Raw genomic sequence first — 16,824 nt, 5'->3', positions numbered from 1 at the left:
CCTTGCCCTTCCCATGTGGCCATGCTTGATGTGTCGTATTCTATGTCACTAGAGGTTCTAAATGACCCTTAGCTTTCTCGTGTGAACAAAACAAGACATCTCACCTTAGGTATGTACCTGCCTCTCTTTCTTTCTTTCTTTTTTTTTAAAGATTTATTTATTTATTTATTTATTTATTTATTTATTTATTTATTTATTTATAAGTATGCTGTAACTGTCTTCAGACATACCAGAAGAGGGCATTGATGGTTGTAAGCCACCATGTGGTTGCTGGGAATTGAACTCAGGACCTCTGGAAGAGCAGTCAGTGCTCTTAACCACTGAGCCATCTCTGCAGCCCTCATTCTTTTTCTTAAGTATGGTTTACTGTGATGTAGTTGACATACATGAATTTTACTTGTCTGAAGGTCTCAAGTGGTTTGTACAGTTGCTGTCAGTTGTCAGTTGCTGCTGTCAGTTGCTGTCACCTCGTGTCCTTTAGAAGTCACTTCCCACTTTTCTGTCATACCTTCAGTCCTATAAAACCACTAATACTCTTTCTGTCTTTGGATATGCTTACGGTGGGCATTCCAGATAAATATAATCATATGATAGGAGGTCATTTTGGACTGATGGTGTTTACCTGGTAACATTTTAGCACAATATTTCGGAGGCTTTTTTTTTTGTCCTAAAGTGTTAGTACTTCCCCCTTTATCTTTCCTGAATAATATTCCCTTGCATGGTCATAGTGTATTTTGTTTGTTTCTTCATTGGTTTACAGACATTTCTACTTTAGGCTATTGTGGGTAATATGGTTGGGATATGAGGCACTTCTTAAATGGCTCATGCTTGGGGATTTGGGTCCTCAGCTGGCGGAGGTTCTGGAACCTTTAGGAGAAGTGAGTCACAGGCGGTACATCTTCAGAGGACGTGTCTCGAGTCATCTCTTCTTACTTATCTCTGTCTGCTGTGACATGAGTGGCCTCTGTCACATGCTTCTGCAGCACTATGGACTGTAGACTAGCACCCCGAAACTCTGAGCCTTATAACTCCCACCATTTTGTTTGTGCCAGGTGGTCTGTCATAATAATATAAAAGCAACAGAACGAACCTGCTGTGATCAGTAGTGTGTGCTGTTTTATTTTCTTTATTGATAGGCGCTCGTGCAGCTCAGGCTGGCTTGAACTCTGTGTAGCTGACGGCAACCTTGAATTTTTTTTTAAACTTGTTTCCAGTTCCCTCAAGCACATGCCACGGAATGGACTTGCTGGGTTAATCCATTTTTCCTCTCGGCCCCCTTATTGCCTGACCTAAGAAATTCTTACGTCAGCCAAAGTCATGAAGATGTACTTCTGTTAAAAAAGCACGTTTACTTTCATGCCTGCGTGAGGTCATGGGTGGCATGTGAGGTCACAGGTGGCCTGTGGAGGTCAGGGGGCATTGGGTCCCCTGCAGGAGTTACAGTTGGTTGTGAGCTCTCTGATGTGTGTGCTGGGAACCGGACCCAGGTCCTCCGGCAGAGCAGTAATCACTCTTAATCTCATAGCCATCTCTCCAGTCCCTTCTATGTTTTTCAAATTAGAGCTTTATTGTTTTAGTTTTATTCTTAGGTCTGGGATCTAGTCTGTCACATGTGTTTTGCATAAAGCATCAGGCAGACATTCACATCTGTTCTTTTGCATGTCTGTTTTGGCCCATAGTTGGAGAGGATACATTGTCATGATTGGGAAGTGGTAGTGGGGACATGAGGTGGGTGTCACACCCCACTGTGAGAGACTGCAGTTAGGGAGCAGAGGGAGATGAATGTTTGCTCTCAGGTCACTGTCCCCTTCCTCTTTAATCTGCAATGGACCCCAGCCTGTTCATTGGTGATGCCTGTTTTCAGGATAATTCCTCCTCCTCCTCAGCTAAACCTGTATAGAAATGTCCCAGCAGAGATGAGTCCTCTAGGTTATTCTCAGTCCAGCCCAGTTGGCAGTAATGGTACCATTACGTCTATTGAATTATCCTTGAACTTTTGTTAAAAGTTTCTTGGCTCTGGGATTGGAGATGTAGTTCGGTTGGTAAGTGCCTTCCTAGCATGCCCTAAATCTGGGTGTGATTTCCAGAATCATGTAGACTGGGCATTGTGGTGCATGCCTGTGCGTCTATCCCTGGAGAGGTGGAGGCAGGAGGATCAGAAATTCAAGATCAGCCTTCGCTACATAGAGAGTTGAGCCAGCATGGGCTACATGAAACTAAGTCTCTCTCTGGCCATACACTGATTGTAAATGTGAGGTTTATGTATTCAGTTCCTTGACACGCTTTTCTTCTATTTGAGTTACTTCCCCAAAGTTGCAAAGGTATGTCCCAGGGAGAGTATTCTCTCTTTCAACATTTTGAATTGTCAGTGAGCCTCTTTTAGTGAAAACTGAAATGTTCCTGTCACCTGAAGAGAAAATAGAGTGGCAGTGTGTAAACTGATGATTAATATTCTTTACATATTAATTAATGCTGGAAAATAATATGGCAGCTGCTGTTCCTTAACCAGCTAGTTCTCCAAATCGCCACACAGAGACCTTTTAATATTTCAAAACTTAGGCTTTAGCTGGGCAGACTGTCAACTAGTTCACCTAAGTTAACCCAACCAGCTAGTCCCATCTGGCCACGTGGACAGCCATACCTTCCAGGCCTGTGACCGTATCGGTCTCTTCCCATGTCTCCTGGCAAAAGAACATTTCTCCTTCTTCTCCCCAGAATTCCCTTTTCCCTCCCAGGAAGCTTTACTTCCTAATTCCTGCCCAGCTTATTGGCCATGAGATTTTTTCTTAAAGCCAATCAGAGAATGCCTTAGGTAGGTGAGGAAGGACAGAGATATAACTTCACGTGGCATATCCTAACAGCAGTGAGCACTTAACTTGAAGGTGCATCTTTAAAAAAACAAAACGAATTTTTCACTATTTTTATGATTATTTCCTCTTTTGCTTTTTCTTTCTCGAGCATACAATAATTAAACGACCCAGTGTAAACTAGGGCCACTTGGATTCAGTTTCTCTTTTTCTTTCCTTAATTTTTCACAATTTCAGTTTTAATTATTTGTGTTCTCTCTTTTATCTTCTGAAGATTTATTTTTATTTGTGTGTGTGTGTGTGTGTGTGTGTGTGTGTGTGACAGAGACAGAGAGGAAGAGAGGAGAGGGAGAAAGGGAGAGAGGGAGGGAAGGAGGGAGGGAGGGAGAGAGAGAGAGAGAGAGAGAGAGAGAGAGAGAGAGAGAGAGAGAGAGAGAGAGAATAATATGAGTTTGCCAGATCTGTGCTCTTAGAGGCCAGAGGAGGCTGTTAGATTCTTCAAGTGGGAGTTCGCTGCTGTAGATGCTGGGGATTAGACTCAGGTCCTCTGCAAGAGCATCAAACACTCTCAATCACCCAGCCTGCTCCAACCCCTCTTCAGTTCTCAATTTGTCTTCTAGCTGTTTTTTCATTTTTGTTTTTTCCCCCATTCTATAGTAGTATTTATTTCATAATTATATTTTTGTGACATTATTAACAATTTTTGATCACCAAATCATTCTTTCCATAGCAGCTATTCTCGTTTGATGTATGCTGCATTTACAGCTCTCTTTCAAGATCTATGTGAGACACATTAATATATTATTATTATCTGAGAAGTATGTTGTCTGCTTTGTATTGGGTAGTGCTGTTTCACTTTATCTGGAAAGATGTAAACAAATGTCTCATCAGTTCCAGAAAGGGAGCCAACCATAAGTTAAAGAAGTGATACCAGTATATATGGAATGCCATAGGAAACCCATTACTTTATGTGCTACCAATAAAATAATTTTTGAAATATACATAAGAGCATATCTGACACTTTAAATATTAATATCCTTCTTCACTAACTCTGAAACAGGGCTCTTCTGGTGATCTGAAGTTAGTTTCATGTGCTGCCTATCAACCTGACAAAGCCATCTGAGAGGAGGGAACTTCAGTTGAGAAAGTGCCTCCATAAGATGTGGCTGTAGACAGGCCTGTAGGGCATTTTCTTAATTAGTGTTTCACAGGGTCAGACTCAGCCCATTGTGGGTGCTGTCACCTTTGGGCTGGTAGTCCTGGGTTCTATAAGAAAGCAGGCTGAGCAAGCCATGCGGAGCAATGCAGTAAGCAACACTCCTCCATGGCCTCTGCATCAGCTTCTCTCTCCAGGTTCCTGCCCTGTTTGAGTTCTTGTCCTGCCTTCTTTTGATTAAGAACAATGATCTGGAAGTGTAGGTCGAAGAAACCCTATCCTCCCCAAACTGCTGTGGCCAGGGTGTTTCATCAGCAATAGCAACCCAGACGAAGACACTAAGATTATATCATTCGAGACTGGAGAGCTGAGGCAGCTGCTGCTCTTGCAGAGGACCTAGGTTCTATTCCCAGACCCGCAAGGTATCTGTACCTCCAGTTCCAGGGCATCTGACGTCCCCTTCTGACCTCTGGGGGGAGCAGGCAAGCACATGATACACACATGCAGGCAAGATACTCATACACATAAAATAATAAATACACCTAAGCTAATTCTTAAAAGATTATATACATTTACTATAACAGGTAAATCCTTTTGCAAAAGTGTGTGTGTGTGTAGTGTGTGTGTATGTGTGTAGTGTGTGTGTGTAGTATGTGTGTGTGTGTAGTGTGTGTATGTGTGTGTGTAGTGTGTGTGTGTAGTGTGTGTATGTGTGTGTATATGCATGTGTGTAGTGTGTGTGTGTAGTGTGTGTGTGTGTATATGCATGTGTGTAGTGTGCGTGTGTGTGTATAGTATGTGTGTAGTGTGTGTGTATGTGTGTGTATATGCATGTGTGTAGTGTGTGTGTGTAGTGTGTGTGTGTGTATATGCATGTGTGTAGTGTGCGTGTGTGTGTATAGTATGTGTGTAGTGTGTGTGTATGTGTGTGTGTAGTATGTGTGTAGTGTGTGTATGTGTATGTAGTATGTGTGTATGTGTGTGTGTAGTGTGTGTGTATGTGTGTATGTGTGTGTGTAGTGTGTGTGTATGTGTGTAGTGTGTGTGTAGTATGTGTGTATGTGTGTGTGTAGTGTGTGTATGTGTGTGTATATGCTTGTGTGTAGTGTGCGTGTGTGTGTAGTATGTGTGTAGTGTGTGTGTATGTGTGTGTGTAGTATGTGTGTAGTGTGTGTATGTGTATGTAGTATGTGTGTAGTGTGTGTGTATGTGTGTGTAGTATGTGTGTAGTGTGTGTGTAGTGTGCGTGTGTGTAGTATGTGTGTAGTGTGTGTGTATGTGTGTGTAGTATGTGTGTAGTGTGTGTGTAGTGTGCGTGTGTGTAGTATGTGTGTAGTGTGTGTGTATGTGTGTGTAGTATGTGTGTAGTGTGTGTGTATGTGTATGTAGTATGTGTGTATGTGTGTGTGTATGTGTGTGTAGTGTGTGTGTGTGTGTGTGTGTGTACCATTCCATGAGTGTGTGCATGCTCCATTGCACACATGTGGATGTCAGAGAACAACCTTCTGGAGTCAGCTCTCGCAGTCCACCTTGTTGAAGGGGAGACCTCTCTTGTCTCTGCTGCTTTACCCCTGGTTAGCTGTCCCTTGAGCTTCTTGGGTTGATTCTCCTGCTTCTTGTCCCCGTCTCATAGAAACATGGAGCTATAGACGTAGATGAGTACCACCACATCTGGCTTTTTTTTTTTCCTTTTCTTTTTCCCGGAGCTGGGGACTGAACCCAGGGCCTTGTGCTTGCTAGGCAAGCGCTCTACCACCGAGCTAAATCCCCAACCCCCACATCTGGCTTTTTACATGGTTTTGGGGGCTCAAACACAGGTCTCGGTTACACCTGCTCCCTCTTTTACCTGCTGAGCCAGCGTTCTCTTCTTGGCCCTCATTCTTCTCTTCTTATGTTATGGAAACGTACTGCAGAGGAACCTAGAAAGCCCCATGTGTAGTCCAGCTACAGTAAGCAGCACTTGTCCCAAGTGATGTCATGCAGACTTCTTCCTTTTTTTTTTTTTTTCTTTCTTTTTTTTTTTTTTCCGGAGCTGGGGACCAAACCCAGGGCCTTGCGCTTGCTAGGCAAGTGCTCTACCACTGAGCTAAATCCCCAACCCCGTCATGCAGACTTCTAATGACATCCTTCCTCCTTGGCCTCTGGATGGCTTCGAAGCAAAGCCCAGCGTGTCCATTTCGCCTTTGAATGCCTTAGGATATAGTTATAAAGGGCAGACACTTTATTGTGCTTGCTAAGCATCTAGTCACTGCCTCATATATAGCTCATATATATACGATTCCTGCTTTAATTAGAGCCAAACGGCAACCGTGCATTGTACCTGGCTGCTGTCTCCCCACATTTGCTGCAGTCTGTAACTCTCTCTTCCTCTTGTTTTTTTTTTTCTTCTTCTGATGAAGAAACTTTTTTTTTGTCTATTTGAGTTATGATGCATCTCGTGGTGGGTTTGCCATGTTCACCGATCCCCTTTCTTTCCCGTAATTGGCTGTCAAATCTATAGGCTTGACCTTGCTCAGGTTGCATTCTGGGAGGCAAAATCCTCCCTTGGTGGTGGCTCATATTGTGATCAGTGACCAGTGATTACTGGTCACAATGTGAGCTGTCTCTTTTTCTAGTAACACGGCTGTCACTGATGACACTGGACAACTGGAATAACTTCAGTCTTTTATGTTTAGTCACAAGTAGAACTCCCTGAACTGTTGATCCCACATTGGGTCCTGGAAGCTCTCTATCCTCTGAGACACCAGGTCTTTGGAAAGGACCTGCATATACATGAGGAAGTCACACACTGCAACTTGTTCTGGGTGCCTGGTGGGTCATCTGAATGCCCTAACAGTTCTCCTCAGAAATGCTCACTGTTTTAATCACATTTATTTCCTTCTTTTGCTACTGGCTTACCTGTTAAACCATCCCAGAAAACCAGTAGCTAATGGGAACATTTGGGACATACTCAGTCACTATGTGATCATTTGTTGAGCCGATGGCTCTGGCAGGCTTGGTTCTAGGCACACAGGTAGAAGTAGACTCCTTGGGTCTTTATTGCTTCTTTTCTGGTGTCAGGACTATCCAGATGACACATGAAATACTTGACTAATGTGAACTGATTGGTTACTGGGATATACACTGTTGTCTGTTCAATTTTCTTTCTTTCCCATTCTCCCTCCTTTTCTTCTTTCCTCCCTCAGTTTTTCCCCTCAGGTTTCCATAGTTTAGAACTTTACATATGTGGAAGCACAAAGCATATATGCTTTTACCCACTTGGATGCCTCCGAGCTCATCCACATTACCACATGTATCAGAGCTCATTCTGTTCTTGGTCATTGCTGGGCTTGACCCTACTGGGGAATCTTTGGAATTACTGAATCATCGATGTGTTTAAAGGCCAATAGTGGTTCACCATGCTCATTTTATTTTATAGTGGCTTCCTCAATAGACTCAGTCAATTTAACAAAATATTTTTATTTTATGTGTATTGGTGTTTTGCCTGTATGTATGTCTATGTGAGGTCATCAGATCCTGGAGTTAGAGACAGTTGTGAGCTGTCATGTGGGTGCTGAGAATTGGGTAAGGGTCTGAACCTAAAGAGTGAAAGCACGAGTCAGATATAGGAAACCTTTGTGGAGAAGTCATGTGAGGCTCCCAGCACAAAACTAATGGCATAATTATATTCCGGCGTGAGGTTAAGAAAGGGACAGTTCCAAGCACTCATGCATGCTGTGGGGATCATACTGTTTCTGTTCTCTCAATCTAGAGGAAGGGCACAGGGCTGTGGTCAGCATCTGAAAGCCAACATCCTGGGCAGGAGCCCAGAGAGAGCCTATGGCTCTCCATTGGGGGCACAGCTGGCCAGAGCTGTAGAGAAGGATCCAGAAGATCAGCTCTGCAGTATGCCTTGCTTTTCTTCCTCTGGCCTTCTGACAGAGTTTCCCCATGACCGAAGCAAAGGTGTCCCTTGCTACAACCACAGGTGGAGAGGAAGAGGGAGCAGAGAAAGGAGAGCTGGTTAGGCACATGGACAGGAGTTCCACACAGATGCCCATGGCCACATATTCAGTGAGGTCCAATGAAGGCATTTTGAAAACAACATTCTTGCTGGCTACATTCACCACTTAAGTATCCTTTCTAGCTGACTTCATTTCAGGTGTGCCACAGACCAAGGAATGAAAGGCTGCCATTAGGCCTATGAAATTCTTGTAAAACTCACTGTGTATTAACAAACTCCATCCTCCAAAGAGGGGATGCCCTCCCTCCCTCCCTCCCTCCCTCCCCCCTCCCTTCCTCCTTCCTTCCTTTACTTGTTTGTTTGTTTGTTTGTTTGTTTATAGGCCGGAGCTCACTATGTAGCCCTGGTTGGTCTGGAACTCGCTATATAGACCAGGTTGGCCTTGAACTCACAGAGATCCACTTTCCCCTGCCTCCCAAGTACTGGGATTAAAGGCATTTATACCGCTAGGCCCAGTTTTCTTTTCTTTTCTTTTTTCTTTTTTTTTTTAAGATTTATTTTATTTATTATATATATAAGTACACTGTAGCTGTCTTCAGACACACCAGAAGAGGGCATTGGATCTCTTTACAGATGGTTGTGAGCCACCATGTGGTTGCTGGGAATTGAACTCAGGACCTCTGGAAGAACAGTCGGGTGCTCTTAACCGCTGAGCCATTTCTCCAGCCCCCAGTTTTCTTTTCTTTACTTAGTAATAAACATGTCTACAGAATTTTTCAGAGGACCTTAAGATAGGAAGATTTGTATACATTAATTTCTTGAGATTGGTAAGGACAAAGATCCATTTAACAGAAAAAGTAAATCTTACAAGGGTTTCCTGGGATTTTGCAACAAATAAGTGGGCAAGCCTGAATTTGGATCCTAGCCCCAAATTTCATATCTCTTTAAAAATAGAACCCCTATATATACTTTCTGTAAAGAGAAGTTCAAATCATCCACAGAAATATATTTTAAGGAAAGAATGATTAAAATATAAGAAAACATTTCCCCTCCCTGGTGTTGCTGGGTGGCTTTTGTGACACTGGCATTTGCCATTCGCAGTTGATGTTTTTCTAGTGTTTGCTGGTGGCATGTCAGAGACAGGGTGGATGGACACTCAGGTCTTGAAAGCCACACCATGACACCCAGGGTGAAGCTGGAAGAGGATAACTGAAGGCCCCTGGGACACACAGGTGTCCTTACAAGCCAGTAGCTGCCTCCGCAAGGAGAGTGCTCTTGGTCTGTGTTCTGTATGTATTTGCTCTGCACTAGGGTAACTCAGGTGACCATTGGCTGAACAGTTTGACTTGAGTTTGTTTGTTTTTAAGATTTATTTTATGGGAGCACATTGTAGCTGTCTTCAGACACCCCAGAAGAGGGCATCAGATCTCATTACAGTTGATTGTGAGCCACCATGTGGTTGCTGGGAATTGAACTCAGGGCCTCTGGAAGAGCAGTCAGTGCTCTTAACCGCTGAGCCATCCGTTCAAGATGCCAACCCTGTGCAGGTATCCTCCTCATCTTACACTCTCGCCTTGGCAGAAAATGCAAATAACCCACGAGCAGTAAAACCCCAGCCCTGAATGTTCAGGGAGCTGTGCTGGTGGTTAGATCAATCACCCCTCTTGCCACCCTCCCTCGCATGCTGTGGGACATTTCTGTCACTCCTGAGGAAGCCCTAGATTCTGTTTTCTGTCATCCAGGCTGACTTTATCTCATGAACTTCATGCAGTTCATATCACAGCATCTGTTTCATTCTGGCTTTGACCTTTGTTCACTCTCCTTTTGCATCCATAGTGTCTTCTCTCGCATCGCTCAAATATTCCGCAGTATAATAAACTGCTAAATATTCATTTTGTTCCATTTTTAAATAAAAAATTAAAACATTTAGATCTTAGAGTGCTTGATAATCTCAGTTTGCATTTGTTTTTGTTTCTCTTTTGTTTGTTTGTTTGTTTGAGACATGGTCTCACTGTGTAGCTCTGGCTGTCCTGGAAGTTGCTATGTAGACCAGGCTGCCCTCAGACTCACAGAGATCTATCTGCCTGCCTCTGCCTCTCAAGTGCTGGGATTAAAGAGAGGTGCCACTATGTCTGACTGCAGTTTAGATTTTTAAAACCTGTGCAGAGGACCCTTAACTGACTTAGCCCTATTATTACCACCTCACTATAGTAAGACAGAATTGTCACAAGCTAGAATCAGTGGTGGTATTGTATTGTTAGTTCGAGACCCCATTCTTGAGAGTCTGCAGGTTAATCTCTGCTCTGCCTCTGTCTGGGATCCCATCCAGTGGACCACACTACACAGCTGCCAGGTCTGCTGATGCTCCCTCCTCCTGGCTAAGGCAGCTTCTCAGGGCTCCCTTGTCCCCTTGGATGACATTGAGTGATTTGAAGAATGCTTACTGTATATTTTGCATGACTGAGATGGTATTCAGGATCAGATGATGGGAGCTATTTTGAGGGGAGGGTTGAGAAGGAGGAAGAGAATGGGGGGTGGGTCACAGTTGTAAAGTACTATTTCCAGTTGACCTTATCAAGATCCCATGATGCTGACATGATGTCACCTGGTGGATCAAGTGTGGTTTCTCTGATGGAAGGTTACCTGCCTCCTGCTTGGGTGCTGTATGTTTTTGGAAGAAAGTCACTCTGGGCAGCTCACAGGGAGTAGAGACAGGAGGATGAAGTATCTTCATGAACTATTTGGGACAGTTCTATATAGGACTATATATACTATATAAGTGTACTCTATAAGTATTTATTTATACATGTAAGTATTTATTTATATATAAGTATATATTTATTTATATATAAGTATATATTTATTTATATCTAAGTATATATTTAGTTTTTATAAAATTGACTGTTTTTTTTTTCTAAAGTGATGGGACTGTTTTCTGTTCACATAATGATGTCTAAATGTTCTTTACCCTCAGTGACACTGGCATTGTCAGCTTTGAAAAATTTAGCCATTTTAAGATGGTGTGGGGTGGTGTCTTATTGTGGTTTAATTTCTTTCATGTGCCTCTGTGTGTGTGTGTGTGTGTGTGTGTGTGTGTGTGTGTAATTTTTGTGTGGATCTTTTGTCTACATTCTTTAATTGGGTTGTTGTGATGGTTTGCATATGCTTGGCCCAGGGGGTAGCACTGTTAAGAGGTGTGTCCTTGTTGGAGTAGGTGTGGCCTTGTTGGAGTAGGTGTGGCCTTGTTGGAGTAGGTGTGTCACTGTGGGTATGGGCTTAAGATCCTCACCCTAGCTGCCTGGAAGCCAGTCTTCTCCTAGCAGCCTTCAGATGAAGATGTAGAACTCCCAGCTCTTCCTGTACCATGCCTGCCTGGGTTCTGCCATGCTCCTGCCTTGATGATAATGGACTGAACCTCTGAACCTGTAAGCCAACCCCAGTTAAATATTGTTCTTTATAAGACTTGCCTTGATCACGGTGTCTGTTCACAGGCGTAAAACCCTAACTAAGACACAAGTCTTTTCATTACTGATGTAAATATGTTTTCTATGATCTATCATAAAGATATTTACTATGGGGCTGGACACATAGCTCAATTGGTAAAATGTTGCAAATTGGTTCTAATGCTTTGTCTTATTTCGGCTCCCAAAGAGCCCTGGTCCCTGGTCTGAGGGCCCCTGTCCCCAGCTGGATAAAACACTGCCATACAGCCAATGGCTGGGCAGAAAGAGAGGGCAGGACTTTTAGATCGTGAGGGCCTGCTGGCATATAAGAATCCAGGAGACTGACCCTAGAGGCCACTTCCCCGACTGGGTCATGGGTAGCAGATGACATATAAATTTTAAAAGATATTAACTCAGGAATATCGGGGTTTGTTAGCTGAAGGGAGGTTTAAAAATGCCCAGCCATTGAGCTAGTCAAGGCATATCCAAATTAGCTGGCGCACGCACACGTGTGTGTGTGTGTGTGTGTGTGTGTGTGTGTGTGTGTTTGTGTGTGTTTCATTCATGAATCCAGAGAGCTTTTGGGTAGGTGCACACCTGTGACCAACTAGGAGCCAAATCGGTTTAACTAATTCATCGCTACAGTAAAGTGCTCATGTTGCAAGCATGAGACCTGAGTTCAAGCCCCGGAACCCATGTTTCAAAATAGTAATAATAATAATAATAACAACAACAACAACAACAACAACAACAACAACAATAATAATAATAATAATAATAATAATAATAATAAACAACTAGGTATGGTGTTGTACTACAATTCCAGTTATGGGGAGGCAGGGACAGGCCAGTCCCTGGGGCTCACTGGCCAGTCAACATAGACACATTGGGAAGCTTCAGCTAGAGACCCTGTCTCAAAAAAATCAAGGTGGATGTGCCTGAAGACACCAGAGGTGTCCTCTGTCCTCCACATGCATATGTACATGCGTGTGTGTACATAACTGCATACACACACAAGCACATATAAAGACATGTATAAGTAAAGTATTTTATGTGCATGAAAGTATTTTCTCTTCGTCTGTGGTAGGCCATTGATTTTACCAATTGTGTCTTTTGATGAGCGTAATTCCACTGAAGAGTTTGAGGGTGTAGTGTTGGGTAAGATGGGTCTTCCTGCATTGTCCATGCGATGGTGTTAATTTTCAGCTATAAAGATTACTGATTATGCTGGTGGGGATATGGGCCATAATCACATTTTTCCCTCAAGTTATCTTATCTTGAAATAAAAGGAAGTTTCCAGAGCCATACTTAACCTTTTCTGTAGTCACACCAGTTGTGTTGCTAGGCCTGAAGACTGCAGACACATTAGCTCTTCAAATAGCAACTAGCAGTGCAGAGAAGGCCATGTGGGGGATTGCATTACACCCTTGGCCAGTTCTGCATCCTCTTCCCCACAAGCACTGGCATGAATGATACAGTGCAAAGGGCATGTGTTGTATGCTGCTCACATCAGTGGGGATGCTGGCTTGGGACAGTCACCTCAACCACTGCTGTAGGATTTCTCAAGATTAGACAATGACACGTATGCAAAGTATCAGTAAAAGGAAAGATGCCAAATCCTATTACAGAAGAAACACACACACACACACACACACACACACACACACACACACACCCTCCCTGCCTCCCTCCAGGAGAGGCATCACATGTCAGTAAAGAATGGGTCTGGGGGGCTCTTGCCAGCCTGACTTGAAGTAAGAACAGAAGTTAAGGGAGATGTTTTTGGTATATTGAAGTTTACATGTGAACTAATTTGCCAGCCAGCTCTGACATGATCTGAGATCCAGATTGATGACTGGTTTTAATACTGATAATTCCAGAATGATGTTTCATATTTGCTTTTGTTTTTGATAAGGTCTTGTTTTTGTAATAATCAGTTCTCAAGTTGAAAGACATACTCAATCTCTAATTGGTACCAAGCAAATACTGAGGTTTTGGTTGGCTTCAGGCAGTCCTTGATTATTTGAAGAGGTGCTATTTTTTTAACTTTGGAAAAAATGTTCACGGAAGATGGTTGAACATTTTTAGAACCTAAACTGTTTTGGACTGAAACATCAGCCTCCCCCCTTACTTTGTGACTGTGATTTCTGGGTTTTTGATGACTCAGCTCTTACTCTTCTGGGGTCCACTTAGACCCTCGGGCTCCACAGCTGCTGCCTGCAGTTACTGATCTGGCAAAACCCAGGCAAAGTCTGGATGGCCTAAGGAGGAAAGAGCTGGAGCCTAGTGTAAGATACTGATAAAAGATCAAGGAAGAAGAAATACTTGGAGAGAGGAAGAAAATAGGGACCTGAAGAGAGTTCACAACCCTTGGAAATATGAAAAAAAGTAACACCAGGACTTAACTTTGTTTCCTTTTTAAAGATTCATTTATTTATTATGTACACAGCATTCTGCCTACATGCATGCCTGCACACCAAAAGAGGACACCAGATCTCATTATAGATGATTATGAGCCACCATGCGGTGGCTGGGAATTGAACTCAGGACCTCCGGAAGAACAGCCAGGGCTCTTAACCACTGAGCCATCCCTCCAGCCCCTACTTTGTTCCTTGAAGTTTTCCATTTTTGAATGTTTTGCTTTTCCCTTAATGTCTCCTTCTGGAAGACAGTGTCTGGCTTAAATGTGTGTGTTTACCGTGTGTCTGCACACAAAGCCATCTGCACGTTCATTTCCTTTCTAAGCACCCATTCTCTTGTTGCAGGTAAATCTTTTTGTGCTGCTCTCCGTGGTTTGCATCCTCTTAAATCTCGCAGGGTTCATCCTAGGCTGTCAAGGAGCCCAGTTTGTGTCCAGCGTGCCCAGGTGTGATCTGGTAAGTCCCCTGCTGCCTTGCTGCTGTGCCAGGTGCACAAACTGCCCCCACCTGAAAGGACAAGGGGAAAGTAAGCGAAGAGAAGCTGCTGCTAAGTAGCGTCCTCAGTTGTCAGTCATTTGGCGAGAGTAGCCAGTGTCCAATACCATACCATCACCAGAGCAGTGCGATGCAGCTCCTTGCTGGGGGATGGATGGGTTAGCGCTCCATGATCGAAGGATGGGCCTGCCTTCTTCTAAAGAGCAAAGATGGCTATCACCAGAAATCCAGGTCAAAGGTCCTTTATCTGAAGGCTTTGGAGGCTGGCTCTGTGTTAGCATTTGGAGATTTTTCTGATTTTGGAAGAGAAATATAATACATAGGTCATCTATTATGTAGCACACCAGTGGCGTCTGGGACAGGAAGCTATAATCTAGAGCTTTTTAGATCTCACACTGGTGGGCAAGAGGCTATACATTTACATGATTTTTCTGACTTAAAACGGGTTTTATAGAACCAGCATGGTGGCATAGGCCTTTAATCCCAGCGCTCAGAAGGCAGAGGCAGGCAGATGATCTCTGTGAATTCAAGGCCAGCCTGTTCTACATAGTGAATTCCAGGGTTATGTGGAGGGAGGGAGGGAGGGAGGAAGGGAGGAGGGGGAGGGAGGGAGGGAGGGAGAGAGAGAGATCACTAGCCTCAAACAAAAACAAACAAAAAAAGAAACAAAACAGAAGACCCACCCCAAATAAATAGTTTTATAAATTGTGGCAAAGTCCATTTTGACCATTTTCTATGTATGGTTCAGTAGTATACATTCAGCACTGTACATTAAACTGCTGTGCAGAGAGTCTCCAGGGCTCTTCATGTCGCTCCATCACCCTCTCCTCCAGCTACTAGCACTCCACTGTCTATTTCATCAATTCAGGTACTCCAGACTAGTCCATACAAATAGAGTCACACAGTGTTAGTCTTTCTGGGTTACTGTCCTGGAGGGATAGCCATAGTATAGTCTGTCAGAATTCCCTTTCTCTTTTTAAATAATTTATTTTTATTTTACCAACCTCGGTGTTCTGACTGAGTGTATGTCTGTATGAGGGTGCCGTATCCCCTGGAATAGGAGTTACTACAGTTGCCATGCGAGCCCTCTGGAAGAGCAGCCAGCGCTCTTAATTCCAGAGTCGTCTCTCCAGCCCCTGGATTCTCTTCCTTTTAAAGGCTGACTGATACTCCATTGTCTGTGTCTGCGAGACACTTTGTCCACCCATCTGTGGGTGGGACCATGGGTTGTTGCAACCCTGTCTGTTGTGTATAAGGCTGCTGTGACCAGGAGTGCACACATGGCCCTTACAAGCCCTGCTGTCAGTTCCTTTGTGTATTTCTGGGTATCTAAACCTTTAAAAAAAAAGACTTCTAGCAATAAATACCTCGGTACAAAGCAGCATGTGTAGACTCTTAACAAGTCATAATAAATCTTATTTATTTAGAACTTGTCCATTGCAGTCTACTTATAGAAACTAAGAGGATGTGAGCCAAGAAGGCTGACTTATTACTAGAAAAACTGTAGTCAACTCTTGTGGAGAAACCCATAACCTTTCCAATCAGAAAACTCCCCAGGAACTCACAAAACCTGCTGTGGTTTCTCACTGTTCTTCACAAATCTTAAATCAAGCGTTAAAACTTTTTGTTCAAATGATAGTGATGAGCACTAGAAGCCCATTTGATGTGACACGAGTGTCTTCAGGTGACGTAGAAAATAGATATTTAAAATAATAGAAGAGGGCATGGTGGCAACCAGTCAGGAAAGGAAGCTGATGCAGTCCCTTCAGTTATGAGGTTCCTTAGTATGAAAGGGCCTTGTATCTGTTAGGGTTTCTATTGCTGTGGTAAAATACCATGACCAAGGCAACTTATAATAGACAGCGTTTAATTGGGTTTGTGGTTTCAGAGGGTTAGAGTCCATGATGGCGGAGGAAAGGCATAGTGTTAGGAACAGCTGAGAACTCGTGTCTTGATTCACAAGTAGTAGACAAACAGGGGAATGCCATAGGCTTTTGAAACCTAAAGCCTGACCAGTGAGTGACATGCCTTCTTCAACTAGGCCACACCCCCTAATCCTTATAAAAAAGTCTACCAGCAGGGGGCCAGGTATTCAAACATATGCTATGGGAGCCACTCTCATTCATAGCTTCAAGGTCGTGCTAAATATAGGTTCAGCATGTTTTTTCAAAGCTCTCCAGAACATGCCAATGTACAGCTAAGGTTGGGAACCACAGTGTTGGGCGCCACGGTGTTGGGCATAACAAGGGAGAGCGAGGATCTGGTAGTATCGGGTAGTGACTTCGAGGCTGAAGGGTGAAAGTTGTGCATTTGAGAAAGTTTACAGGTATTTTTGAGATGACTTAAAGCAATGGAAGAGAACTAAGAACAACTGGAGTTTGAACTCCAGATGAACTGGTCGTGACCTCTTCTGTTGCCATCGGCACGCCTTGTGCAATGGCTGAGACCTTCTTTTACTGTGGAGAATTCACATGTCCATTGGGTATCCTGTCACCTATCTGACAGTCCTGCCTTAAGTGTCAGGTACTCTGAGTTTTCAATCTCTCGGATGTGTCGGTCA

General features: G+C 43.5%; 1 protein-coding gene across 3 annotated transcripts in view; it reads left to right on the top strand.

Moving 5' to 3' along the window:
- The window catches only part of Entrep1 (endosomal transmembrane epsin interactor 1), a 54,488-nt gene that overhangs the window by 23,905 nt on the left and 13,759 nt on the right, over window positions 1–16,824 (top strand). For all 3 annotated transcript variants that reach the window (XR_005499600.2, NM_001400818.1, XM_039101391.2), the window contains exon 3: window positions 14,115–14,225. Coding sequence is in view for 2 of the 3 variants with exons in the window: in NM_001400818.1 (NP_001387747.1) it covers window positions 14,115–14,225 (111 nt within the window). In the remaining variant the exon portion in view is untranslated. The remainder of the gene's footprint in view (window positions 1–14,114; window positions 14,226–16,824) is intronic.

The sequence above is a fragment of the Rattus norvegicus genome, chromosome 1, assembly GCF_036323735.1.
Source record: "Rattus norvegicus strain BN/NHsdMcwi chromosome 1, GRCr8, whole genome shotgun sequence".
NCBI lineage: Eukaryota > Metazoa > Chordata > Mammalia > Rodentia > Muridae > Rattus > Rattus norvegicus.
The sequence above is the reverse complement of the archived record's forward strand: the minus strand, read 5'-3'. Positions and strand labels throughout refer to the sequence as shown.